The 27,029-nt window shown below is 43.2% G+C and overlaps 1 protein-coding gene and 2 long non-coding RNA genes across 3 annotated transcripts; 1 reads left to right on the top strand and 2 right to left on the bottom strand.

The window, feature by feature from the left end:
• Positions 1-8,003: 8,003 nt before the first annotated feature.
• LOC135176087 (uncharacterized) lies at positions 8,004-9,563 on the bottom strand. The gene is made up of 2 exons (XR_010302557.1): positions 9,365-9,563; positions 8,004-8,338 (listed from the first exon to the last, which is right to left on the bottom strand). It is a non-coding gene; the product is annotated as an uncharacterized LOC135176087 (long non-coding RNA).
• Positions 9,564-9,660: 97 nt separating this feature from the next.
• LOC135176086 (uncharacterized) lies at positions 9,661-19,537 on the top strand. The gene is made up of 2 exons (XR_010302556.1): positions 9,661-9,920; positions 19,366-19,537. It is a non-coding gene; the product is annotated as an uncharacterized LOC135176086 (long non-coding RNA).
• Positions 15,818-19,987, bottom strand: PPP1R3C (protein phosphatase 1 regulatory subunit 3C). Its single transcript, XM_064144723.1, has 2 exons — positions 19,899-19,987; positions 15,818-18,346 (listed from the first exon to the last, which is right to left on the bottom strand). Exons 1-2 carry the CDS (start codon positions 19,910-19,912, stop codon positions 17,401-17,403), a joined length of 960 nt encoding a protein of 319 aa, XP_064000793.1. The 5' UTR covers positions 19,913-19,987; the 3' UTR covers positions 15,818-17,400.
• Between the last annotated feature and the right edge of the window lie 7,042 nt (positions 19,988-27,029).

The following is a 27,029-nucleotide window of genomic DNA, read 5'->3' as shown; positions in this document are numbered from 1 at the left end:
CAAGTCCAACCCTTTACCACAGAGCTCAAGGCTAGACCATGGCACCAAGTGCTATGTCCAATCCTGCCTTGAACAGCTCCAGGGATGGCGACTCCACCACCTCCCCAGGCAGCCCATTCCAGTGTCCAATGACTCTCTCAGGGAAGAACTTTCTCCTCACCTCCAGCCTAAATCTCCCCTGGCGCAGCCTGAGGCTGTGTCCTCTCATTCTGGCGCTGGCCACCTGAGAGAAGAGAGCAACCTCCTCCTGGCCACAACCACCCCTCAGGTAGTTGTAGACAGCAATAAGGTCACCCCTGAGCCTCCTCTTCTGCAGGCTAACCAATCCCAGCTCCCTCAGCCTCTCCTCGTAGGGCTGTGCTCAAGGCCTCTCCCCAGCCTCGTCGCCCTTCTCTGGACACGCTCAAGCATCTCAATGTCCCTCCTAAACTGGGGGGCCCAGAACTGAACACAGTACTCAAGGTGTGGTCTAACCAGTGCAGAGTACAGGGGCAGAATGACCTCCCTGCTCCTGCTGACCACACCCATCTTTCTCACAGCCCTCCTTTAAGTACTGAAAGGCCAGAATAAGATCTCCCTGGAGGCTTCTCCAGGCTGAACAACCCCAGTTCTCTCAGCTTTTCCCATAGGAAAGATGTTCCATCCCTTTGATCATTTTCCTGGCTCTGCATTGAGTGCTCTTATGTGACAGTCTGTACACTTCAGCTGTGCAACCCTAACTCCAGTTGGCAAGATGAGCACATAGGATGCAACTGTGCTTGGTGTTGTGAAAAACAGTTCCTGCCTAGAGCTTGCTGTCCTCTTGTGCTAGTTTGAGGCTAGCTGGAATATTTTGGTGGAAAGAATTAGATTATAGGCTGTGAAAAGGAAACAATGACAATGTCTACATTGTCAGATGGGCAGAGGCCAATGGGATGGGGTTCAATAGCTCAAAGTGCAGGGTGCTGCACTTTGGCCACAACAACCCCACGCAGAGATACAGGCTGGGGTCGGAGTGGCTGGAGAGCAGCCAAACAGAGAGGGATCTGGGGGTGCTGATTGATACCCACCTGAACATGAGCCAGCAGTGTGCCCAGGTGGCCAAGAGAGCCAGTGGCATCCTGGCCTGCATCAGGAGTGGTGTGGTCAGCAGGAGCAGGGAGGTCATTCTGCCCCTGTACTCTGCACTGGTCAGACCACACCTCGAGTACTGCGTTCAGTTCTGGGCCCCCCAGTTTAGGAAGGACATTGAGATGCTTGAGCGTGTCCAGAGAAGGGCGACAAGGCTGGTGAGAGGCCTCGAGCACAAGCCCTACGAGGAGAGGCTTAGGGAGCTGGGGTTGTTTAGCCTGGAGAAGAGGAGGCTCAGGGGTGACCTTATTGCTGTCTACAACTACCTGAAGGGTGGTTGTAGCCAGGAGGAGGTTGCTCTCTTCTCTCAGGTGGCCAGCACCAGAACAAGAGGACACAGCCTCAGGCTGCGCCAGGGGAAATTTCGGCTCGAGGTGAGGAGAAAGTTCTTCACTGAGAGAGTCATTGGACACTGGAATGGGCTGCCTGGGGAGGTGGTGGAGTCACCGTCCCTGGGGCAGTTCAAGGCAAGGTTGGATGTGGCACTTGGTGCCATGGTCTAGCCTTGGGCACTGTGGTAAAGGGTTGGACTTGATGATCTGTGAGGTCTCTTCCAACCTTGGTGATACTGTGATACTGTGATACTCATAGGCTTTCTGAGATGCATAAAACAACACAAAACATAGATGACACAGTTGCAGTGGCTCTCTGTTGCAGCTGGTGCCTGTACTTTTCTCCCTAACCTGCTTTGTGTGTAACTAATCCTTCTGCTTTCTAACCCTCCTGGCTGATCCTCCAAACTCACCTTGCACGTAGGGCAAATGCTGGCTTACGGTGGAGGGGTGGAAGGGTGGCTGGGGGCCCCTCCTGGGGACTCTGGTTTCTGGGAGGGGTGTTGTGTTTTCTCTATTACCTTTAACTTGTATATTTCTGTCTATAGCTGTACATATTGTAAATATCTGCTTGTATATTGTGCTAGCTGTAAATATAGTTTCATTCCTTAATTTCCAGCTGGCTGAGTCTAGTCTGGGTGATTTCATGGTGAGGGGCCTGGAGCACAAATCCTATGAGGAGAGGTTGAGGGAGCTGGGCCTGTTTAGCCTGGAGAAGAGGAGGCTCAGGGGTGACCTCATTGCTGTCTACAACTACCTGAAGGGACATTGGAGCCAGGTGGGGGGTGGCCTCTTCTCCCAGGCAACCAGCAATAGAACAAGGGGACACAGTCTCAAGTTGTGCCAGGGTAGGTATAGGCTGGATGTTAGGAAGAAGTTCTTCCCAGAGAGAGTGATTGGCATTGGAATGGGCTGCCCAGGGAGGTGGTGGAGGCACCGTCCTTGGGGGTCTTCAAGAAAAGCCTGGATGAGGCACTTAGTGCCATGGTCTAGTTGATTGGTTAGGGCTGGGTGCTAGGTTGGACTGGATGATCTTGGAGGTCTCTTCCAACCTGGTTGATTCTATGATTGATTGATTCTATGACTGGGGGGGGGGGGGGAGGGGCGGCAGGTAATACCCAAACTATCACACTTCTATTTGAGACTTTTTAAGCTGAGTAGTCCCAAGAATCACACAGACCTTGAGACTCTGTGTGTAGAAATCAGGATTTCTTTGGCATCCTGGGCTGCCTGCGGTTTGCAGGGTCAAATCATGAGGTACTGAGCACAAGAGTACCTGCTGCCAGCAGGACTGCAGACTTGGAGTGAAGCTCTGACATGAGCATGTGGAATCCTCCTCCCGGCAACCAAGCCCAAGGACAGAGTGTTTTGAATGTAACTCCATCAAGGGAAACCTCTCAGCTGGGGGTAAGGAAGGACATTTTTTTTTTATAAAAGCTCATTTAGCAGTTCTGAGAGAAATGATATGACTTATCATATGACTACAGGATCCTAGAGGCACCCAGAGCATAAAGGGCAGACTCTGAGGCCTCATACCCTTCATTTTCCAGAGATTTAAGGAAATTCATTTGTTTTCTGAGCTCACAAAAGGTTAAAGTTGTGGTTTCTTTTCATGCTCCTCATATATATACTGGAAGGTGTCCAGAGAAGGGTGACAAAGCTTATGAGAGGTCTGGAACACAAACCCTCTGAGGAGAGGCTAAGGGAGCTGGGGTTGTTTAGCCTGGAGAAGAGGGGGCTCAGGGGTGACCTCATTGCTGTCTACAACTACCTGAAGAGAAGCTGTGGCAATGTGGGGGTTGGTCTCTTCCTCCAGGCAACCAGCACCAGAACAAGGGGACACAGTCTCAAGTTGTGCCTAGGGAAGTATAGGCTGGATGTTAGGAGGAAGTTCTTCCCAGAGAGAGTGATTGGCATTGGAATGGGCTGCTCAGGGAGGTGGTGGAGGCACCATCCCTGGAGGTGCTCAAGAAAAGACTGGCTGAGGCACTTAATGCCATGGTCTAGTTGACTGGATAGGGCTGGGTGCTAGGTTGGACTGGATGATCTTGGAGGTCCCTCCCAAACTGGTTGATTCTATGATCCTATATGTGCTTTTGAACTTACAACCTGATCCTGCATATTTTGGGGAATCAGTTATCTCTGTGCTATAGAGAGGCCTGGCAGAAGATCCACACCCATCTTTTCTCCTCTCTTTGTGGAGCCTTATATAGCCATAGTGCCTAATAATCTGCTCATCTGCATTGCCCCTGTAGTGTTGTAAAGCACCTGTTTTAGCCCAGGTGTTGCAGAATCCTGATTGCTGCAGAAAACGTGGTCAAGGACCTCACATAGATCAGTGTGACCAAAGGCAATACCACAGGGACTCCAGTTGATTCAATGTGAATTATGCCAGAGACCTTTAGTGATCATTTCAGCTCTCAATAAATACCCTCAGGGCCACAAGGCACAAGCCTACCCATTAGCACAATTAGTCAAGGACAACCCACTCCATCAGCATAAACCATGCCTTGTTTTTCTCACTAGTGAGGTGTTCATTATCTATCCTTCCTGAGACAAGGTAGCCAGCAGCTGGTGGGAACCAAGGTCAGCATCTGTCTGTTATTATCCTTCTTCACTCCCTTCCCACATCCTTCTTCATTTTGCAGTCCCACACTGTACTCCCACGTGTAAGACCCCCCACTAGGGTTGGCGATAGCTGGTGACAATCTAGCACAGAAATAAGGGTCTAGGACACCAGTGGCTGCAAGAGTTTCCACAGCTTGCACTCCACCTGGCAAATTTATCATCTGAATTATTTGCTGTTTGGTGTGGTCTCAGCAAAGTTCTAACACAGAACTGGTGATAAGGGCATTGATTAGGTTTGGAGGAAAGAGTCAGACTACCACAATCCTGTTTCAATTTAATCTTAGTGTTTCTTTGCTGTCTTTATATCACTCTTTCTGATACTTTTGTTTAACAGAAAAGGGAATCTTGAAAGGAGATAGATAGGTTTTAACTCAGACTTCTAAGAAAGGAATCAAAAGAGGAAAAATCAAAAGCATCAATGCATTTGGCAATGCCAAATCGAGTAAAATGGAAAATAAGTTACTGAGAGGAGCAAGGCTTGACACACACTTTCATATTGGTTAACATGAATGGTTTCCATAACCATATAGCTGTGACACAGATAGTTTTAATGCTTTCTTGTAGGAAGAGCACAAGCAGCCTCAGTTCTGAGCTTACAGAGAAGTCGTTGCATGATCAAGACCCAGATACAGGATTAGGAGCCCTTATGTCTGCTCTTGTATGTGACTTCCCTTACTCGGCCAGAACACTCTCATTCCACTCATATCTTTCCCTACTTGGGATTCAGATGGTCTCTTCTGTTTACATTAAAACCCCAGCACTCTCATTATGGCATGCCTTCAAAATATTGTTAGCCTTAAGGAACTATTTGCAGAATGTAGCGTTTTTATGCTAAATGAATAACGAAATGTAATTCTGGAAAACTGAAACATCCATAAAAATACTCTTTATTTGCAGCTGCAAATACTGTCCAGGGTATTACACAAAACATACTCAGGAGGTAAGGAAAGACTACCCACTTGGCCTTATAAAGCACTGAGAAGACAGCATGTCACTGCTGTAAAATACTTCTAGATAAAATATGCTAAGCATTGCATTCCTTAACTCACAAACTGAGAGTTTCTTGCTCTCATGGTGACCCTTTACTGATTCATCTTGCACAACATATCACTTAACTAGTAGGCTTTTTTTTAAAGGTAGACCAGAAGTAGAAGATACCAACATACAGGGTCACTGTGCTGGCAGGGCTGTAAAGAAAGTCTGCAGACTTGCACTGTCCTGCAGAACAGTCTGCTCTGTGGCTTAGTTCAGTGACAGCTCACTCTCAGGCTCATAGCTACCCCCTAACCACACAGATTTAAAAAGAAAGTAGAGCTGGTTAGATTTGGGGAGAAATGTTTTTGATTTTAGTTTACTTTGCTAATTGCTGTAATTCATAACAACCATTAACTAATCACACAATTAGCTGCCGGTTCCTTTTATGATATTGGTATCCAGTGCTGTTTTGCTCCTCTTTTAAGAGATGCTGCAACATAACCCCGTGGTGAACTCGTTATATAAATCCATTTTTCCCCCTGTTCCATCAGTAGATTTTAATTCTGCAGTTAGACTGACATTGGTACGGCATGTCTCTGCAATACCTGATCACCCATCTGTCTCCAGCTCCTTCAGAGCAAGTAAAAAGCTAGAGACACAGGAGAACTGGCAGTGATTAAAAAGGCAGAACAACTGGAGAATAAGATTTAATTGCTAGTGCCTCAAATATGCCAGGATAATACTATGCACACTGACTCATCAGAATAAACTGATTTCTAAGTACAGGGCTGTGTTTTGTGAGAATTGAGAGAAGAAAATTTGACAGGGTAGACAAATGTGAAATTGCTCACAGCACTTAGGTGCTGTCTCTGCCCTTCCACAATGCTTTAATTTGCACTCTGCAAGTATAATAGAATAGCACATTTTAGGCTACTACAGAAAGCCTTTAGGATAACTATTTCATTATTACCTCTGATTGTGAAGCTCAGACCTCATGACTCAGGTGTGATGACTTCTAGTGTGATATTGCTAATAAAGTGTTCTGCTGAATCACCTTCTACTCCTTCACCACTGTCTTTCCTAAAGATGAAGTGTAATTACTGCAGACGCACAGTAGCACATAAAGCCTGTTCAGGACATAAGGTGAGAATAACTCTGGTGTAAGTCTTGAAATTGCCTGGGATGAATAAATGTAAAGAACCAAGAAAATGTAAGGAGGCAAGTATGATGGCAGAGTAATTGTGTTGCTTTGACCAACAAAACTGAGGGACTGAGAAAAATCTTGACTATTTGCAACCTGTTGGGAGGAGGGTAGAAAATTCAGCTGGAAATCAAAAATGGCTCTTTCTACTCCAGAAGCAGTCTTTGCTCTAAGAATGTATTTGTTCATCATGTTTGAAATATTATGTGGGCTTGGAAAAGATGAAAATGGGTGAAATGGTTTAGATCAGACAAACCTTTGTACCTGCATCCTCTACTCCAGTCTCGCTAAACAAAATTTGGGTTTTATTTGTAGCTCTAGCCTTTGCTGAATGAAAGGAGTAAACCCCCTGTGAAAATAGCAAGGGATAAAAATACATGTGTGTCTCAGTTATGTTTCCAAATTAGTGAAATTAGCTGGAGGTTCTCAGCACTCATCTCCCTATCACTGGTCCATCTGTCAAATGTAAGTGTAAAGTAGATGTTTAAGACAAAGCAGATGCTGGTGGTGCAACTATCTCAGTGTTGGCTAAGAGCGCAGTGGAATATTTCCCTCAGCAGTGCTGAGCAGCAGCCCAGCCCGCACTGACCCAGCAACCCCCTTGACCCTGTGTCTGGAGCTGGCTGGGCTCTGTTTGGCAGCCAGCGTGGGAAGCGAGGAGCTAGGAGCAAGCATTAACAACCGGATGGTGGAAAATATCCAGTGACTCCAGTCCATGTTCTGTCCTTTTTCACTTTTGTGCTGCATGCCAGTTTGAGAGGCAGTCACATCCCAAATTTATTGAAAGATGGAGACACTTAATTTGCACCATTATGTGAAGGGAAACCCAATCTGTCCTGGAAACGATGTGCGCTCCTAGCATTGAAAAGGAATGCCCTTTGGAGAACAAAAGATGCTGGAGCATAATGGGCCAAAGTCACTCCAGCAGGCACTAGTTCAAGAGGAATTGCTCTACAGACACTTCTCCCTTACCAACAATGTCAGATCAGGTCTGTCTCGCAGTGAAAAAAAACCAGCAAAATCTTAGTAACATCAAGAATTCTTTGTGAGGGGACAGAATTTAAAATCAATTGGAAAAAAAACCCCATGGTACAAACCACGATGCAGATTTGTCTCTATAAAGGCAGGCAAATAAACACTCACACAAAACACTGCAGGGGCTCCCATGCTGGGGATGTGCACACGCTTGTGACTCAGAGCAGGAAGGGAAAGAAGTTGCTCTGGCAGAAATTGAAACTATAGATTAAAATACAGCCCACCCCTGTCTCCAAATTATTTTAACCTGTGGCAAAAGTCCCCATGGCACCTAAACCACAGGTTATGTGCCTATATTTTACACTGCTCTACTTACCAGAAGAACAGTACAAAAATAAATGTAGAATACTAGGAACTTATCCCGGTCCCTAGTCATGCCAGAGTGATGACAAGCCTGAGAAGATGCTTCCAGAAATGTTTTGAGGGGCCATTTTTGTAAATCCTGCTCCAATAATTATGCCTACAGGGTTTAAAAAACCCACTCAGTAAACAAGAAAAATTGGAAAATATGTGGAACATTGTCTGGAAAATGCCTGTAGACCACTTCAGAAAGCAAATGCTAGAGCTGTTAATAATGTTCCATTAAGAGGAGAGAAAATGCATCTCCCATTCTCTTCATTGTTTTAATGAAAGATTTTTAGTTTTGTACATCAAAAATTTTTAGTTTTGTACATTTTCACCTTGTACAGTGAAAATCTGATTTTCTTACTGTCTTCTGTCCAACCACTCTAGCAGTGGTCCAATCGCAGATACCAATGAAGCTATAACCCAGTTCTTCTCCAAAGGACTACAGGCAAAAACACTCTCCTCTTGTCTCTTGAAATGACACTTCAACAGGTTTCTGTGCCAGACCCTATACTCCAGTGGGCATTTGAAAGAGCTTTTATCCACAGCTTCTCCCTCTTGTCACCCAGGTGCCGTAGCTCCAGAGGAACTTTAGCTTCCCTTCCTCTGGGCTGCCCCGTGATGGCCTCTCTTCTGACTCCTCTCTCACTGCAGCTGCATCCCTTGGGTCTTCCTGGCTTTACATTCAGGCCAAGCTCTGTTTTCCCTGTTTCTAAAAATAGAAAACAGCAAATACAGTTTATGTTTTTAATTCCATGCATCAGCAATGCCAGACATTAAGTTTCAGAACTGAAAATGCTTTGAAAAGGCTCCCAGAAGGGATAAGCAAACACCAGAGGGGCTAATATAATCTGTACAGAAAAAGAAGGGGAGCAGTATTGTGCATTTGGAATTCACTCTGCTCTGCTCTTGCTGCCCTAACATAATTAACTATAAATAATGTCACTGACTTACTGTTCCTTGTAAAAATGTTGCTGCTGTATGTTCAGCAGTGGCTGAGGAAGGTATTAGTACACCCCTGCAAACCATATGTCCTGAGTGGTAAAATCTTGGCTTCTCTAAGGAGCTTTTAGCCCAGGGAAGGTGACTGTTATAAAAGGACTGCACAGGCCTCTCTTTCCCCATCACTACCATGCTGACAGAAAGTCATTCTTTACCATATTGCCACAAGAGACAAGAAAGACTGCATCTGCCAAGGTGACTGGCTTTACAGCCACCCAGAACTTAGCTCAAGTGTATGTCCAGAGCCAACAGGAGTAAGATGTGAGCTCTAATAACTAGCTAGCAAGATCTGATCTCAGAAACAGGCTGCATCTCTCTTCTTTTCCTCTCTCTGAATAATGAATGGAGCACGAGGAGAAACTCAGCACAGCTCCACTGTCAGTTAGCTGCTTAAGGTAATAACACCTTAACCTGCACCTGTGCAGAATTTACACTTGTAGCATTTGTATGACATTTTATACCTAAGAAGTAGCATATTTTTCTTTGGATAGAAGGAAATACAATGTAATTTATGTAAGTGGTCTTGAGAGAAAGAACATAATGTCAGACACTTGCAGTCCTTTGAAAATATCCTAATACTGTATTTTCCTAACCACTAGACAGAGTGAGTATGAGAGTCAAGTTCTCCAGTATTCAGCTACTCATGGATTTTGAAATTGAGGAGCAGTGTTCACTCATACTTATCACAGACTACAATGCTCCATCGTTCCAGCTGACTAAAATACCTTTTACTCACCCTCTTACTCTAACAAGGTCCACACGGCACTTGGCACAGGCCCAGGTATTTCTTCAGCAGTGCCTTGACATTATGCTTTTACATGAGCCTGTGTAAAAAGTTGAGCAACCAGTGTCAGTATAACTAGGATGCTGAGATAGGAGCCTGTGAAACACCCCTTTGGTTTTCCTCCAGCATGGTAAAGATTTGATTTGGAGGGGAATGAATGTCATTCAGTTACTTAGCAAATAACTACCATGTGTGCCATATAATCAACATCTGCTACTCCTATTTTGTCAGCTGCTGCTAATGCAGCACTCAACACTATCCCATCACTGCTAACATTACTTCAGCAGTAACACCTATTCATAAAGCATCATTTCTGTCTCCTACTGGACATAAGAACCTCTGAGTGGTCTTCTCTCAATAGCTGGTGTCTCCTTTCCACCAACAGACTGTTCCTGTATACTGGGATTATATGCTGGCCTTCCTGAACAGAGATGATGGCAGACACTTGAAAGTGATATTGCCTAGCAATACTGTACAGACACTCAAGTCTTCTAGAAGATTATGCAAGGTAAGAAAAGGAGGATCTTACACTTTATAGAAAGAGGGGGGGGAAAAAAGAAGTTCCAGGACTTGGAAGTTAGTATTTTATTTCCTTACTTCCCAATACAGAGTATTGATTTTGCTGATGCAGCTGCTGATATGGTCGTTTCAGACACAGAGGTCATGTGCTGATCTTTACTGTGTAACTTTGAGGGCAGAAGACAGGGTGGAAGTCTTGCAATGGAATAAAAAATTAGAGCAGAAAATATCAGGAGCACACCATCCATTTGCTAGATGAAGAGTTTGAAGGGTATAAGTGTTTGATATACTTTTGTTACTTGAGCACAATATTACCTCTAACTGTACCTATCCAAGTCTGTAGCTCCTGTATGTTAATGCAGTCTATCAGTGTGTGGCCTGAGCCTTTTACAGATAGAGGAGAGGGGAATAGCAATGGCTATGGCTGCACATCTAAGTTTATGGAGGCATCTGTTTTGTTGGGGTCACTGGATGTGCTGTGGTGCTCAGAGTCAAGTGAAAAAAGACCTGTGCTGTACCATAACACATTCTATCAGACTAATCTGACAGACCTGCAGCATGTAATTAGCTGTAAATAGAGAAACAGAGCTAGGGGAGCTGGTAGTTTATTTTGGGTGGGGTTTTTTTGGTGTGTTGTGGTTTTATGTTTGAGGATTTGGGGTTTTTTAAATATAAATTCTACTTAACTGTTGAGCTGAAGTAAGGCAGCTGGAAGCTTTCAGAACCTATCCATTTTCTGCTCAGATGCTGGAGGGAGATTGTGAGTGGGAAGACAGGAGACAAAAGCAAAGCCTTGCAAGGAAAAACCTTTAAAAAACCCAAAGGACAAAACAGAAAAGCACATACACACAAACCCACCACACCCTGAGCTTTCCTGATTTCAGTTAAGGATACTTCCTGCATGCTACACATTTCTCTGTTAAAACGGTATTTTCTCAAAGGAGTATCCATAAAACACATTCTTTAAATGAACAAAAAAAACCAATAAAAAGATACTTACTTTGCACATTACAATTTTAAAGGCTTGACTTCACGGTTAACTACAGTTGTGTGTGTAATTAGAGAAACAGGGAACTCTTTAGGGTAGGAGTTGTGCTGTATGAGGTTTTTTGTTTTGTTTTACCATTTCTGCAGGAGAAAGGAGCTGCTGTATCAGTCTCCCTGCTGCCTACTCAGGTGTACAGCAGTAGCCACTTTCATGTTTTCCCTAAAAGGAGAGTGCAAGATAATGCAAATTCAAAAGCATACAGCATACTAAGATGACCTGAAGTATGAATAGATAGAAGAGGTTTTTTTCCCCAGTAACTCATTTGAAGCAAATTATCTTAATTTTATCCTTCCCCATTTACTTCTTTTACAGTATAGTAAACTGTAAACCCATTTCACCTCTTGTAGAATTTCAGTTTCTGATATGCTGTGTTTGATTGCTTTTTCAGTACTAGCTCCTTTCCAACACACTTTATCCTTTCCACCAGAATCAATTCTGATTGCCAACTTACTGTAACCATAATCTTATTGACAGACACTTCTGTCAGAAAGCTCAGATTCTAGCTGTTGGCCAGTCTTATTTTTACCTCATATTAAAAAAAAAACCCTAAAGATAGAATGCAGGCACTTGATTCAGTGTATTGCAGTGCCTAAAGCATCTCACAAAATTTTCAGCAACTGATCAGACCCACAGTGCCATGTTCACGTTTTGCTTCAGCAGACCTAACCCTGGTATTTTCTGCCTTACTGCCTGAAAGATGCACTTACCGAGATCAACAGTAGGCCACCTGCAGTGAACACTTCAAAAACAAAAGTAATTTTGCCTTTTCTGCATGAACCCTATTAAGCTTTCATCCATTTTGTCACGGATGCAGAAAAGACTTTTCTTCACTTGGAAGAAATCAAGGCTGACCAATTTAATGACTAGTCCAGAAAGGAGGTAGAAGCAGCTTGTAATACAGGGAGGAGGAGAAGGAGGAAGGTGAATCTTTTCAATGAAGAAAATGTCATCCTTGGAATCAATCATCAGTGAAGCAGTCCCTGATTCAATCTGCCTGGCTGTTACAAGCTTCACAGACAGTCTATCGACCGCTATAGAAATGACGTGTACATTCATGGGGCCTTATTGTATGAGACAGATGAAGTCAGCCAAATAATGAAAGATGGATACTGAGCTGTGTTAAGTTTTCACTGGTGAGGTTGAGGACCACACTGCAAGGCTTTTATCACAGCTAGCCAAGAGTGATATTTCTGCCTTAAGGAAAATCCAGAGGTCTAAGAGGTTCCTTCCCAAACAGGGATGAAAAGCCAAAGTATCCATTTTTAAATGTATATTACATGGCCTGGAGAAAAGATGTGGAGAGAGGAGGGAAAGCTGCTCTCAGAATTTACTGGATATAGCAAAAAAAAAAAAAAAAAAAAACCAACCCATAGCTTCCTCTCCTTGCCTATGCAGAATGAAACAAGAAATTAGGCTAATATCTCAGGGGCCTCTGTTAAGATTAAAAAAAAAAAAAAAAAGGAACAGACAAAGAACAGAATAATGAAAAACCTATGGAACTCCCATCACTGGAGGGCTGTAAGAACAGGTTAAGCAAATGCCAGATGAGAATGGCTGAAGTACAAGTGATCCTTGAAACAAGAAAAAATTCAGAGTGGCTTTACTTTCTTTTATTTTGGCCTCATTGATTACATTTCTTGATTAGATTTCACTTTAAAGCTCGGAAGTATCAGAGATGTTGTTTTATGTATATATAAATACTGTAACATCTAGCATAGTACCATTCATTTACCAGATTGGCCACATAAATTGTGGTAATTTATTTATATATGTGTGATTACAGAAAAAGACATTCACTAATTGCCTGTGAAAATTCTAATTACATTCTCCTGAAATGTGCAGATGCTGATTTTCCAAGGTGACAGATCTTTGTTAATAGGAAACACCAGTACATTTCAATTTCATTTTGCATGGTAAGACTAAGCCATACTTCACAAAAGTGAGTAGAGTTGTTAGGAACCCAACTTGAAACACATTTGCAGAATAAAATCTCTAAGTATTGTACCACCCATAACTAGACATTAGACACCTTAGACCCACAGAGCTGTAGGTATGAATCCAGCCATCCATTCTGTCACCTTAGTGGTGGAAATCTGCAAAGCAGCTGGAAAAGTGACTTCTTAAGGGCGTGGGATGATGTCACAAGTTTGCAGATGGTTTCAAGGACTGCATCTGCTTCATACTTTCAGGTTTTTTAATAGGTATTTGAATCCCCTAAGAGTTTTCCAAGAGTGACATTGGTTTTCTCTGTGGCTGATAAGTACATTTGTAAGACCTTTTTTGTTGTTGTCTTTGCAGTGAATCGTAGAACGGTTTAGGTTAAAAAGGACCTCAAAGATCATCCAGTTCCAATCCCCTGGCATAGGCAGGGACACCTCCCACTAGAACAGGTCGCTCAAGGCCTCATCTAACCTGGCCTTGAACACCTCCCTGGGCAACCTGTTCCTGTGTCTCACCACCTCCCCTGTAAAGAACCTTTTCCTAACATCTAGTTTGAATCTTGCCTCTGATGGTTTAAACCCATTACTCCTCATCCTGTCATTACAAGACCTTGTAAATAGTGCCTCCCCAGCCTTCCTGTAGACTCCCTTCAGATACTGGAAGGCTATTGTAAGGTCTCCTCAAAGTCTTCTCTTCTCCAGGCTGAAGAGCCCCAACTTGTGTAGCCTGTCCTCATATCAGAGGTGCTCCAGCCCTCTGATCATCCTTGTAGCCCTCCTCTGGACTCGCTCCAACAGTTCAATGTCCTTCCTCTGTTTAGGGCTCCTGAGCTGTACGCAGCACTCCAGGTGGGCTTTGATGAGAGCAGAGTGAAAGGGGAGAATCCCCTCCCTTGACCTGCCAGCCACATTTCTTTTAATGCAGCTCAGCACACAGTTGCTGTCTGGGCTGCCAGTGCACACTGCCAGCTCCTCTTGAGCTTTTTATCGACACAGACCCCCAGGACCTTTTCCTCAGGGCTGCTCTCCAGCCATTTGCTACTCAGCCTGTATTTGTGCTTGGGATTGCGCTGACCCAGGTGCAGGACCTTACATCTGGCCTTGTTGAATGTCATGAGGTTGGCCTGGGCCCACCTCTCCAGCCTGTCCAGGTCCCTCTGGATGGCATCCCTGCCCTCTAGCAAGTTGACTGTGCCACACAGCTTGGTGCCATCTGTAAACTTGCTGAGGGTGCACTCAATTCCTCTATCCATGTTGCTGACAAACAGCACGGATCCCAGCATTGACCCCTGAGGGATGCCACTTGTCACTGACCTCCAGGTGGACATTGTGCCATTGATCAACATTCTCTGCATGTGACACTTTCAGTGTTTGTAATGCCTTCCTTGAGGAACCTGTTACCTTTCTGATGGATAGCAGCTAAAGTGCTAAGCACAACCTCTGTTTTAAATAAGGAGTGGAACGGTGTTGTGTTGGTAAGGAGTGGATAAAGGATAAATCCTTTGCTTTCTTCACTGAAGGAGGACTTTGCAGTTGCCAAGTGACACTCCAGTACCTCGTTGCCTTAAGATCTTGCAAGGCATCTTTACAAAGAAGCTGGCTTAAATCCAAAGCTTGGTGAAGAGAACTTACTTTCTGCTATTGTAAAGCCTCAGGAGGACAGGCAAGCATTTTCAGTTGTGATGGCTGGTCACAAAACTTGGCTGGAAGATAAGAAATATTACTTTTCCCAGAAGCGTTCTGCTCCACACAGTAGCCTTGCATTTGATTTGGCAAAGCAAAGTCCCACTTCGAAGCAGAAGAGCCTTCAAAGCAGTTTAGCTGCAAATCTCTCTTCAGCTCATGTTTTCCTAGAGCAGGCAGCCAATGGTACAATATATACCATAAAAGCTCCTGTGCAATAAGACAGTGTGTAATACTTAGTACATACCGAGTTTGAAATTAACAGAGAGTGCTGGGGAAAGGAAGGCTTTGTGTCCAGTTCAAACTTGGTCATATGGAAGCTCTAAATTCCTTCCCCAGATGAAAAGCATGCTGTTAGTGCCATGTCATCTTTTGGGAATCACTGCTTTCATAATTTAAAACCTGATGTCTTGCTAGGAACCCCTTTGACTTCATATCCAATGGACTGACCTAAACTACACTTTGTCATTCAAAGGATTAAGAAATCTTACATAAAGTATCTAGTGTGCAGCTGGTTCTGGCTAGGCTGTTTTTACTCTGTAGTAGTCTAAATATCTATGTAGGAGAAGCACAGTGTACCAAAACTCTGGGCCTTTTTCACCCTAGGGAAACACTATTTTCTCCATTTCAAGTAACTGCAAGGGTAGGTTTATGCTGCAGTGCAGCAAGACATGGCTCAGAGACACTTTATTTTGCAGGGATCTGTTTGATATTGATCATATGGGTTCCTGGGTATAACAGGGGAAAACTCCACCTCCTCAAACAGCAGTATAGCTGCAGGAGGCAGTGTAACAGGTGAATGCCAGCCAGGAGATAATTAAGTGCTGCAATCTAGATGCACCCATGCACAAATTGCATGCTACAGCTCAGCAGGGAAGTCTGGCCATCAGATTGATACATGCCAGACAGACTTGCTCACAACATAGCAGGATCCCTGATGGAATCTGTCAAGCCAAAATATTCCACTTAAATCTGGTGACATACACAGTGGGGTTTTTTTTAATAACACAACTCGTAAGGCAACTGCTTTCAAGGATCTTTCAATGAATGAGAAGCTTGAACTTCATCTTCTTGCTAATGCCAGCTGCTGAGCTGAGATACCATACTATAGCAAGTATCAGCAACATCCCATAGCACAAAACAAACTGGTTGTATTGCAAGTGAAGTTGTTTAAAGAGGCTGAGAAGAGATTGAGCTGACATACTAATAACCAGATGTATCAAAATACAATTTATTCTTAAAATAGCTACTTTACACATAACAGCAAGAGCTTTGTAGGTAAAAAGTGCAGTTAGTGGAGGAGGCTGATTTTACTTCTGTATTTATCATCTTACTGCATTGCAAGCAGTTTCACATTCAGGATATCATACTTCTTAACAATGGACAAAACTTGTGATTTACATTTTGATGTTAACACAGTTTCTGTTCAGCTAAAATGCGTGCCAGTATTCACTCCTGTTGCATATGTATTGGTCAATTTCTCACACAAGTCTTACATGAAGGACAGATCACCCTTACAGTCTGACAGATCAGAAAGCTACATTGTAAGCATACAGATAAAAAATATATGTTAGTTTACTGAAGTCTTTAAAAAGGCAACTTCAGAAAATGAGGTAAAATAAAATGGAGCAGTTTTCTATTTATGTGCAAGCCTATACTCCACCTAGAAAAAACTAGTAGCAACCCTGCTCTTTTAAAGAAATTAGCTTTCACAAAGTGCAGCTAATTTACTGTCTTCAATATGAAGGACCTTTCCTATGACACACCCTTGTTAAGTCATCACTAACTTTGCAATAGGGAGCAGGATACTCAGCCATCAGATGCTGCAAAATTAGATCAGATGTTGAGTCAAACCATCTAAATGGTGCTACAGACTAAGAAGTCTACTAATTACTCTGTCTGTTCTGTCACCTAAACTTATATTATGCCATGTAAGGTGGTTTTAATTATTTAAAAGGCACATTCTTCTTTTAACACTAGAAGGTAACCATCCAGCTGCTATGTGAGTAGGATGGAGTCAAGTTTGGATTTCTTCTCAAACGCGAGACACTTACTCAAAGTCAGAGAGAACAGAGATGCCTTCCCAATGCAGCAGTTACTTCTAATGCTATGCATCATTTTCTACAGTCTTTTTATCCCATGGAACTTTCTATAGGATTTAGAAAATCAGCTTTGCAAAGAAGAAACTAGAAGCACATCCTACTTCTCTCCCTTCTCCCAATTTTCCATTGTCTCTTTCAAGTTTCTTAACCCGTACCGAAGCCACAAATCTCAGCCATTCATTTCTACCTTCTTCTGCTGTAAGCTCACAGAGGGTCATTGCCAGCCTCTGTCCTGACAGCACCACCTCATCTCTACTGCACTCCTAGAAGGTGCAGTACTAATTGTGATGTTCTATTCATGTAAAATTCCTGTGCACACACACATACTCTCACACATGCAGTTACTGCAGCTTGCTAAGAAATCATTGACTTCCATAATTCTTCAAGAGTCTCTCTTCCAGTGACTTAGGAGAGTCTACAGCAGAAGAAAAGCAGTGTATACTTAACATACAGACATCCTATTTCTATAGTAGGTGGCATAAGCATGAGGTTTATCTTGGTGTTTCTTTCTTTTCAAGGATAAGTTTTAGCTAAGAACTTCTGTAACATAGTTCAGCAAGTCCCACAGACTAGTGAATCTGGATTTGTTCAGGCAGTCAACAAAACTTGCTAGGTGGTTTCACCACATAGCATGCGAGCCAGAAAACTAACAATGTTCTGCTGCCGAACGCAAGAATGCTTCCTCGCTAGTACTGATCACCAATATGGTGAGGAATTTTCAATCTGACCCAAACTCTGCCACTGAGGAAAGAGACCACTGGACAGCCTTGGACTGCCTAGCTGATCAGGCTCTTTGTCTTGTCCTCTCCTTGAAGTCTGAAGATCTACATATTCTTTCTTGGCAGATGGTATTTGAACACCATCAGGCTTCCACTCTGCATGAAGAATCTTGTAATTCTGACCCTCGTTATTGTCCCAGAAAGTTTGTTCTCCACTCTGGTAAGAAATGCAAAACTCTATTTTCTCTTCAGAGGAAATGGCAGGAGGCAAGTCAATAGCAAATGAGAAGGTATCATTTTCAGAATCACTGTAAACATTGTTCATATAGATACAGTCAATATCTGTGTAGGTCTTCCATGTATCAAAGGTAATTCGAACCTGAACCTTTTTTTCAAACCTCACATTTTTCACTTTGACAGTGCCTGCCAGCACCTTCTCTTGCAGGGTGCAGTTCTCCAAGCAGACCAAGTTCTTCTGCAGACGGTTCCTGAAGTCCAGGTAGTCAGCTGAGGGCCGAGGAAAATCCAGAATCAAGTTTTTTTCTTCATGTAGCTTTAAGCCTGATGTTATATCTTCGAGGCCTAAGAGGTCAAACTCAAGATCCCGCCTAGGATGCTCCTGGAACTCAGAGAAAGTGTGTATTGCCGTCAGGGACAGCCCCTTTGAGTCTGCAAACACAACTCGCTTCTTGGCTCGGGCTGACGAGTGGCTCCAGTCACTCTTCTGAGCCTCAGAGTCACGTTTCACGTGAAGACACGGTCTGAGAGGTTTGAATCTGTTCACAAAGTTGTTTCTTTTACAGTCCTCGAGGGGACTGAGAAAACTCTTCAGTGGTGGAGAATGGGCTAAGCAAATTCTCATGGCCATATCCACAGGCATGATAGAGCTTGGCAAGGGTCTTGGGTCCAAGATCTGGATCATTCTGAAAGAAACAGAAAGACAGGATATTATTATTTGCTGCACTGGGTGAGAAGCTTCTTAAGAATGCATATTTGCTTCACCCACTGTCATGATTATCCCTGGCCTCATCTTTCCATGGCTTTAAAATAATGCAACCTAAATTAAAATTGACAGGTCAAGCTAAGGAATGGAGTGAGAACACTCAGTCATTTCTTGAACTCAAATGTGGTCTCGTTTGCTTTTCCCAGTAACCAGTGAAACAGAGTAAGGTACAGTAGAAGTGCTCACATAGTTTAGCTTCCTTTTAGACAGTCTGAGCCAGGTCCTAAAATTCCAGCAAGCTGGATCAGCTGCTTCATTTCTGAGCAGAGAGAGAACTGTATTTAAGCAAGTCACCTTCCCTATCAGTGCATCAAACAGGATGCTATGTACTTGATGCAGAGCCTTCACACTAGGACTCTGAACAGCCATCAGTGCATTTGTTAGGTACTCTGGTTTTGATTAATTGTGATGAATAAAAATGCTAATGCACCTGTGGAAATATCTTCTAATGAGCTATTAACCCAGATCTAAGGAATAGAGCTCTTTTGTACTGCTACCTCTTGACTGCTGAGTGAATAAGTGGGGGGAAAGGGATGAGAGACACACTATTTTAACTCATGATGCTTAAAAAGTCTCTTTACAATCTGCATAGCCTGCTGCAAGTATTCAGTAAGAATAGTGCAGCTTTATTTGTAAAGACTTATAACCCTCTCAGATGATGAAAATCACAATAATAGATAAGAATATGGCCCATTCAATGCCAGTTGGCTTGAGCATTTGTAAAACTTGATGCTTCAACTGCAGCACATCTCTTCTGAAGGCACATTCCATGCTGGAAATGTGGATTTTTGTTGAGTCACAGGAAGCCACAGCATTTGCTTTGTCACTTAAATAAATGGCTTTCTCCTTCCCAGAATACTCACTGGTATTCCAGAGCCCTGCCAAAAAAAAAAGCAGACTCTGAACTGGCCACTTAATTATTCTTTTTTTTTTTTCCAGTGTGGCAGTATTTGCCATAATAAGTAGGACAAGGAGAGCACCAGCATCAAATCAATCAAGATTTGCTTTGCTTTAATAGGAAAAGAACTCAGGCTTCAAAGATACTCTTCAGCTTTCATCATCAGCTACTGGAGCAACTGCTTCTATGCTTTTCAAGCATAAAAAAAAGAAAGGAATTGAAGAAAAAAAATCCAATCTAACAAAAACCGACCCACCGGGAGGGAAAAAAAAAAACAACCCAAATAAAAACCCCAACCCAAAACCCAACAAAACACACCGACCACCACCTAAAAAGGCCAGGATGCTCAAAGAGGTGCAAAAATGAACTGCCAGCAAAGCCGAGGTGCGTTCAGCAATATTAACAGGCACCGCGCAAGCATAAGGACTCTTTCACCAGCCCCATCACAGCGGAGGAGGGGAGGAAAGCGGTGCAGGTTTGGAGGTTTTACTCCCCCGCAGCCGGGCGGCTGGGCCAGGCACGCCTGGCAAACGGCAAGGGAAGCTCTCAGGGGGCAGGCGCGGCTGCTGCTTACCTGGTGCACTGCATAAGGAGCACAGCCGCCTCCGCTCTCAGGACTCCACCGCGCCGTCGCCGCTGCCTTTTATGGGGCCTTTCCCGCGGCGGGCCGCCAAGGGGCGGCCCCGGCCCCGGCCCTGGCCCTGGCCCCGCGGGAGGGGCCGCCCGGCTTGGCTGGGCGCGGCGGGGCTCTGCGTGCCGGCAGCCCGCGGCAGCGGGGGTGGGGGGGGTCAAGGCTGCCGAGCGTACCGGGGCGGCCGGCCCGGCTGCGGAGCTTGCGCTCTTCCGAGCAGCGGCAGCCGCGCGTCCCGATTTTTCCCCGTTTTTACTTTTCTAGTTTTATTGTTTTTCTTTTCTTTCTTTCCCCCATCCGCACCTTTTTTTTTCCCTTTTCTTTGACTTTTTTTTTTTTTTTCCCTACCCTACTCTACTGCCTCGTTATGGCCACGGGCACTTAGTCTTCCTGTTCTCAGAGGTTTTCATGTCCAACAGCAAGTGTTTCAAAGGTAGCCATGCAGACCCCTCCCCGGCAGCAGTGGATCTGCCTGACCTGGCCCGGTGGGAGCAGCGATCTGCAGCACTGCAGGAGCCTGCTCGGAAACTGCCCTTACCCCCTTTGGAAAGGCAGGCGTCAAGGCCCCAGCAAGGCAGCTGGAAGGCAGGCAGGAGTTTCAAAATGGTCTTGGACAAGCACCTGCCTTTTCAAATAGCAGGAAAGCAAAAGCAGATTTGCTACATTGAATTTCTGTGTGGAAGGGATAGTGTTCAGATATGTTAAGGTTTGACAGAAATCTGTCATCTTGGAATATAACTGCCCTTGTCCCCAGTGAAAAAGTGCTTTTGGACATTTAATTTGAATAGTGCTGGTGGCTTGTCACCTCCCATGCATGGTGATCTATGCATCATCTGAGAACTTGACAGACTGTGCTGTAGTTCCCATGCTGAACCCGTTGCCTGCTTTTAAGCAAAGGGACAAAGATCGGTGGAACACAGTCACTGCAGTGTCAGCCATAGTGGTGCTGTATTACTGCTTTCATCCTGCATCCCAGAGAGCCCCACCAAGTTGACAAGCACTTGCAGATGCTAGCGGGTAGACAGCCCACGGGTTGTACTGTGCTGTCCTCTGCAGGCTATGAGTTGCCCAAAGAAAGGCCATCTCTGAGCTATTGCTCTTCAAAGACTACGTACCAGATGCTAACTGGCTCTCTGCGTTTTCTCAGGATTAAGACTGTCACTGTCAACATCTACTCTTTCCCAAGGCCAACAGATTACTCACAGTCCCCCTATAAGATGTGATTTGCAGTCTGTGAACCGTAATTTTGTGAGTTCACAGTTTTTATCAGTAGATAAGACTGTGCACAGAGGGACAGCAGGGAGTGCCATCATCTCTGTGAAGCCTTACAGGGATAAACAAGTAATACAGAACTTCTTTGGCTCACAAAAATTATTTTTCTGTTTGTGAAGGAAAAAAAAAATATATATTAAATGCTTCACTGCTATGTGTGAGTGTTTATTAGGAGATAACATGTGACCATGACCAGTGGTGACAAAGACACTTCCATTTTGGATTCAAGCATAGAAGCAGAGATAAAAAGCAGTCATGAAAGGGCTAGAGAAGGAAGACCTCTGCTGAGTGACCGGTGGCACATGGAGCAGTATGCTGTCTCTGCATGTATAATGAGAGTATTGATAGGACAGTAGTCTTTGTTTCTTCCCTTGGATCCCTGGTGACTGAAGTTCCTGCCTTTCGTGCCAGTATGTAACACTAAGTGTCACACAGCTGAAGCCTGAAGCACTAACTGGCAGTGCAGGCAAAGTTTTGGAAAATACCACTCTGTTCCCTGACGCCAGTTATTCAAGGTGACCTTCCCTGGTCCTCTGCTTCTCCAGTCATACCCTGACACATCCTCTTCCTCTCCCTTCCTTTCTCCATCTTTCTTATCGCTTGGTGACTGCCAGCTCCCTCTCAAAGGTAGATTATATTTTTTCTTTGTTTGCTAAGAAAAGTGCTAGAAAACAGTATCTGTGCTCTGGAAACCTTGCAAGTTGCAAGAGGTTTATCTCTCCTTAAGGAAGAGTTACAAATACTTTCAGCCTCAGCCACTTGCCTCACAGAAGTAAGCAAGACCCAATATCCCTTGCAGGCATAAGGGAGGACTGGGCACATGGCTGGCACTTACCAAGTGTCTGTGTTACAAAAAATAGTTGAATAACTCTGGGGAAGTTTTATTTGCCAGCTACTTGGATCTTTGTGTATGCAGCTTCCCCCACAGCAGCACTAAGGTGGGCTGCTGCATTATTGGGGACCATATGCAGTAGCTGAGGCTACTGCATCACAATATCTTTGTGCAGGCATTAAATAAGACCTGGGAAATTATTTTGGTTTGTGCTTGAAGCCTGTGTAAAGGGAGTCACCTCAAGGCTGTGCTACATCTATTTCTGCTACTGTGTAGTATTTCGTTGCATTGTTTGGCACTGTAATAGATTTTGTTCCTGTTGTGCTATAATATCTGATGTACCCAACTTTGAAAACATTATGAAATATTATCTAAGGTGATATGCTTAGGAAAAAGCAGTAGTGAGATACAGAACCTTTTGTGGGCAGATCATTGCCCAAGTTAGTAAATATGGACTGAATACAGCAGTTTTGTGCCTACTTAGTAACTTGGAGCATGTTCATGGCCACAGATTGATGATCCAGTTTCCAGTTGCCAAGACAAGCAGTGAGTGTGGTACAGAGCCAGAGTAACTCTTTCCTCACCTGAAGAGATGTCTCTGCATGGAAGCAAACCAACAGGGTTATCCAAGGTAGCACACCAGTTTGCACTGTCAGTGATGGTTCCCTAGCTGTGCTTTTTATAGAGGGAGTCAGGTTTCCAGTTATTTTGGTTTGGCAGCTTTCCTGTCATCAGCAGCTTAAAATGTAGATCTATCTGGCTGGTTTACCTTTCAAGTAGGGCTGCTAAAATGGGACTACCAGAGGGGGGGAAAAAATCATTGTCTTACCATGCATTTGACAGCAATTTGTGGCATATCAGCTTTCTTGACATTTGTAGATACACATAGAAGCAATGGCAGAAGTATATTCCTGGGAGAGGCATGGTTGATTATGAAATCAAGCACCATTATAACTTCTGCAACAAGGAAATCCAAGACTAGTTCTTTGGTTGTTTTTTTTTCTGAAAACCTTGCACTTTAAAAGTAAGAAACTAAATGCAACAAGCTAACTATAGTGTAGTTGCCATAGTGTCAGTAAACTTTAAATTTATGAGGGTTTTTTTTACCAGTTAGCAAACTAAATAATCCAGAGGCAACAGGAAGGCACAGGCTCACTTTGCAAGGAGTTCTCTGAGGTTGCTCAGTGTCAAGTAGGCAAATGGGTTCACACTGTTCTCTTTAAGGACAAATAGCTCTCCTGTGAATGCTCTCCGCTGTCCTCCCCCACAACTCCAGGAGGGAAGAAAAGAGATGCATTGCAGCTGAGGATATAGGAAAAGTTCAATGGCCTTTAGTACTTAACTGAAATCTTTTGAAGCAAAGATAACCACGCATTTCTTCACAGTAAAGTCATGACCACACTGATATGAAAAAGAGTTCATACAGAAGGAAGTATAATTCTCTATTTAATTTATATAGTAACACATCCCTTCAAAAAATGGTTACTATTTGCAGGGTGGGAGGGCAATACTAGCTCAATGTAATTATAGTATGTAATTTGGCAGGGAAGTTTTTTATTGGATTTGAGGTTTGAGATTTAAATCAATTTCTAGACCAAAGCCAAATGCTAGCATTACTAGAAAACAGAAAAGATCCACCTTCTTTTCACTGGCATGTACTTGGTTCCTGCAGCATCACTCAACAACTGTGAATGAAGCAGAGAGGTACTGGCAGGAGAGCTAGGTCTGGTTCTTCTCAGGTCAATAGCAAAACTTCTTGCCAGTACTGAGACTCAGAACTTTGTAAAGTTGAATTCAAAGGCATTTAGCTAAGAAATTTTTTTTTTAGTGTCTTATCTCATTAAGACTGACTAATGGCAGAGATGTCAATGGTAGATGAGCAATCACGTTGGAAATGCATAGTGCAAGAGACATGCATTGCTTTCTGAAACAACTGACATAGAAGCAGCAAGAATATGTATCTCAGGTTATTCTAATGTTTTGTGTAATGTGACTGTGTTAAATTCAGGATATTTTGAGCAAGATGCCCTCAAAATACCTTTTATGCAAAATGCAGCCTTTAAAAAATACAGTGGCTTTGTTTGTATGTAGTTTGCTGCAGATGAAATTAAGATAATGCTATGTTACTTATAAATTGTTGCTACTCAGGGTAAAAAGGAAAAGAAAAACTGGAAGAAGAAAGAACATGAATGCAGCTTATTCTTGGAATAAGCTTCCAATGAAGGATTCACAAGAGTGCAGAAAACAAAACACATTTATTTGATAAGAGTATAAATCTGGCTTATGAATACAGATGTTCGAAAGGAATGCAGTGTTTCAGTAGTTTTTGAAACTACATTTCTCTCTTTTTTTTTTTATGTGTTGGGGTGTTGGGGTTTTTTTAACCACATACCCAAGAAGTTTGAACCTTGAGATTCTGTGGCCAAACATTTCATAAATATAATCATGTTTCTATGTATAAATAATCACTGTTTATTCTCTATTCTTTTTCCTGGGCCCAGGTGGAGGAATTACCTCCACTAATCAGTAGTCTTTTCCAAAGAAAACAATAACTGAAATAGTGCTTTGCAGAACTGAGTTTATCTGTAATCCTGTGTGACCAAGCAAATGTTGGTTGAGTAGACACTTGTCAGCTATGTGGGAAGTTTTGTCATTCTTTGCAGTCTTTCAAGCAAAATGTGATTTCTGTATCCACGTGTGAACAATTTCTTGCAGTCTTGCAGAAGCCACATGCTTTTTCCGTGTAATTACCACTCCCATGAGACTTATGTTGAATTAAAACCTTTGTCCCAAGTGATCATTGCTACATCTGACAGGGGCTCAACTAATATCTGCAATATTGTGATGGTTTGGGTGTTCCACACCCCCCCCACGCACACACTTTAGAAAAATCACCCAGTCTAGAATCAGCCAGCTCTGGAAATATGAATTAAGCTTATATTTACAGCTAGCACAATATGCAAGCAGATATTTACAGTATATACAGAAATATACAAGGTAAAAAGGAATACAGAAACACAACTCCCCTCCCAGAAACCTGAGTCCCCAGGAGGAGCTCTCAACCACCCCTTCGCCTTCCCCCTGACCCTCTCAACCTTACTCCAATCCCAAGGAAGAATGGAGGTTTGGCCAGAGGGGTTAGGAAGCAAAGTGGATTAGTCAAAAAAATGGAGGCTGAGGTTAGAGAGTAAGATGCAGCCCAGAGCTCTCCAGCAGCAGAAGAGAAGACTCCCTTATCTATGTTTGGATTTTTATTTTTATACATCTCAGCAAGCCTATGAGCAAAGTAGACATCAATATTGTTTTCCTTCCACAGCCTGTAATCTAATTCTTCTCACTAAAACATTCTAGTTAGCTTCAAACTATCGCAATATGTTCATCCAGAGTATTTAGAAGCCTTTGGAAGGCCTGGATAATACTCCTTTCCTAGTTCTGCCACCCATGAGACACGATCTACTCCTGTATTTTCGGTTCTCTTACAAGGTTCTTTTTATCATGTATTCACGAGCAAAAAAAGAGGGCTTAAAAATTAGCACAGTGAAATTCATTGTTGAGTTTTTCTTGGATTTGCTATGTGGGGTAAAAAAGCTCTCCTATGGCATAGGTCTAAGTGATGAAAGAACCTTTTTCTTTCAGATTTTGTATAATTTATAATCACTTCAACTGTAAAATGGGAGTATCCTAGGATTTGACCTAGTTATCTTTTTTGGATGCACAACACGTATATATGTATATTCCCCCACTTTCACAGGGGTCACATTTCATGTAGAGATTAATTTCATTTTTAGATTTACTAGAAAGAGTGAAGCTTTTATATCCAAGTCCTGTAACAGCATTAGTCTTGTTTCATCCCTCAGTGATAGAAGAAGTAGTTAGGGCTTCAGTGTAGAAGGTCTGTGGCCTAAGTAACGTATTCACAGTAAATTGGTTTCCTTGCCTTATTCTTGCATGCTGCTTCCCAGAACACAGAGATTTTACTGTCAAAATGTGCCTGTTCCATATATGAAATAATGCTTACAGTAACTTTTGCAATCTTTAAAATTTATTTTATCAGTGACAAAAATCTGTCCTACTTCTCTGGAGAAGTACAGTCATACAATAACAGAGATTGCAAGGTCTTCTAATGCAGTCTCCTCAAACCAGGACTAGCTTTAAAGCTAGATCTGACTGCTGAGGTTGCTTGTCCAGCTGAGCTTTTAATATCTCCACGGACAGAGAGCCCACATCTTCTCTAAGAACCTGTGCAAATGCTTAAGCACTCTCATAATTTTTTCCATTGAGCTATCCAGGATTTATTTGCTGCAACACATGACTATTTCCTCTTTCTTTTGCTGTATATCTCCAGAGAAAGTCTGTCTCCATATTCTCTACTCCATCTTTCAGTTGTGGGAGGCTGCATTTTGACCCACTGTTATTTAGCCTTTTCTTCTGCAAGTTAAGCAATCATAGCTCCCTGAGCCTTACCTTGTACATTCACTTCCTGCCCCATAACCACCTTGGGGACTCTTCATTGCTTCCACCCCAATTAGTCTATGAGGCTGTCTTACCAAGAGACCCAAATCAGGATGCAGTTCTCCAGATGCAACCTCAGAAGTGCTCCATGAAAGGAAATAATCACTTCCCTTGACCTTTATTTCAGGGTTTTAAACTAGATCCATGGTGTTCTTTCATACATAGAACACAGTCACAATCAGTACTTCTTTGTTGTTGCAAAGCCTCTGCCCAGGTTGGTATTTAGAAATCTGTGCAATTTCTTCAGGGCTGTTTGTTTTGAGAAACAGTGGCTACCTCGTTTGTATATTTGGCATACAGTAAGTTGCATTTTATTTGTGGGTTGAGGGATTCTTTTTTTTAATCACTCATTGTTCCAAATATGTAAGACTGGAAATCATTGTCTCTCTTGTATATGATTTCAGTCACCTATGGAAGAGATACTGCACTTTTATAAGCAGATTATTGCCATCTTTCTC

Source organism: Pogoniulus pusillus, chromosome 6 (assembly GCF_015220805.1).
Source record: "Pogoniulus pusillus isolate bPogPus1 chromosome 6, bPogPus1.pri, whole genome shotgun sequence".
Taxonomy (NCBI): domain Eukaryota; kingdom Metazoa; phylum Chordata; class Aves; order Piciformes; family Lybiidae; genus Pogoniulus; species Pogoniulus pusillus.
Note: the sequence above shows the minus strand (reverse complement) of the source record. Positions and strands in the feature narration are given on the sequence as shown.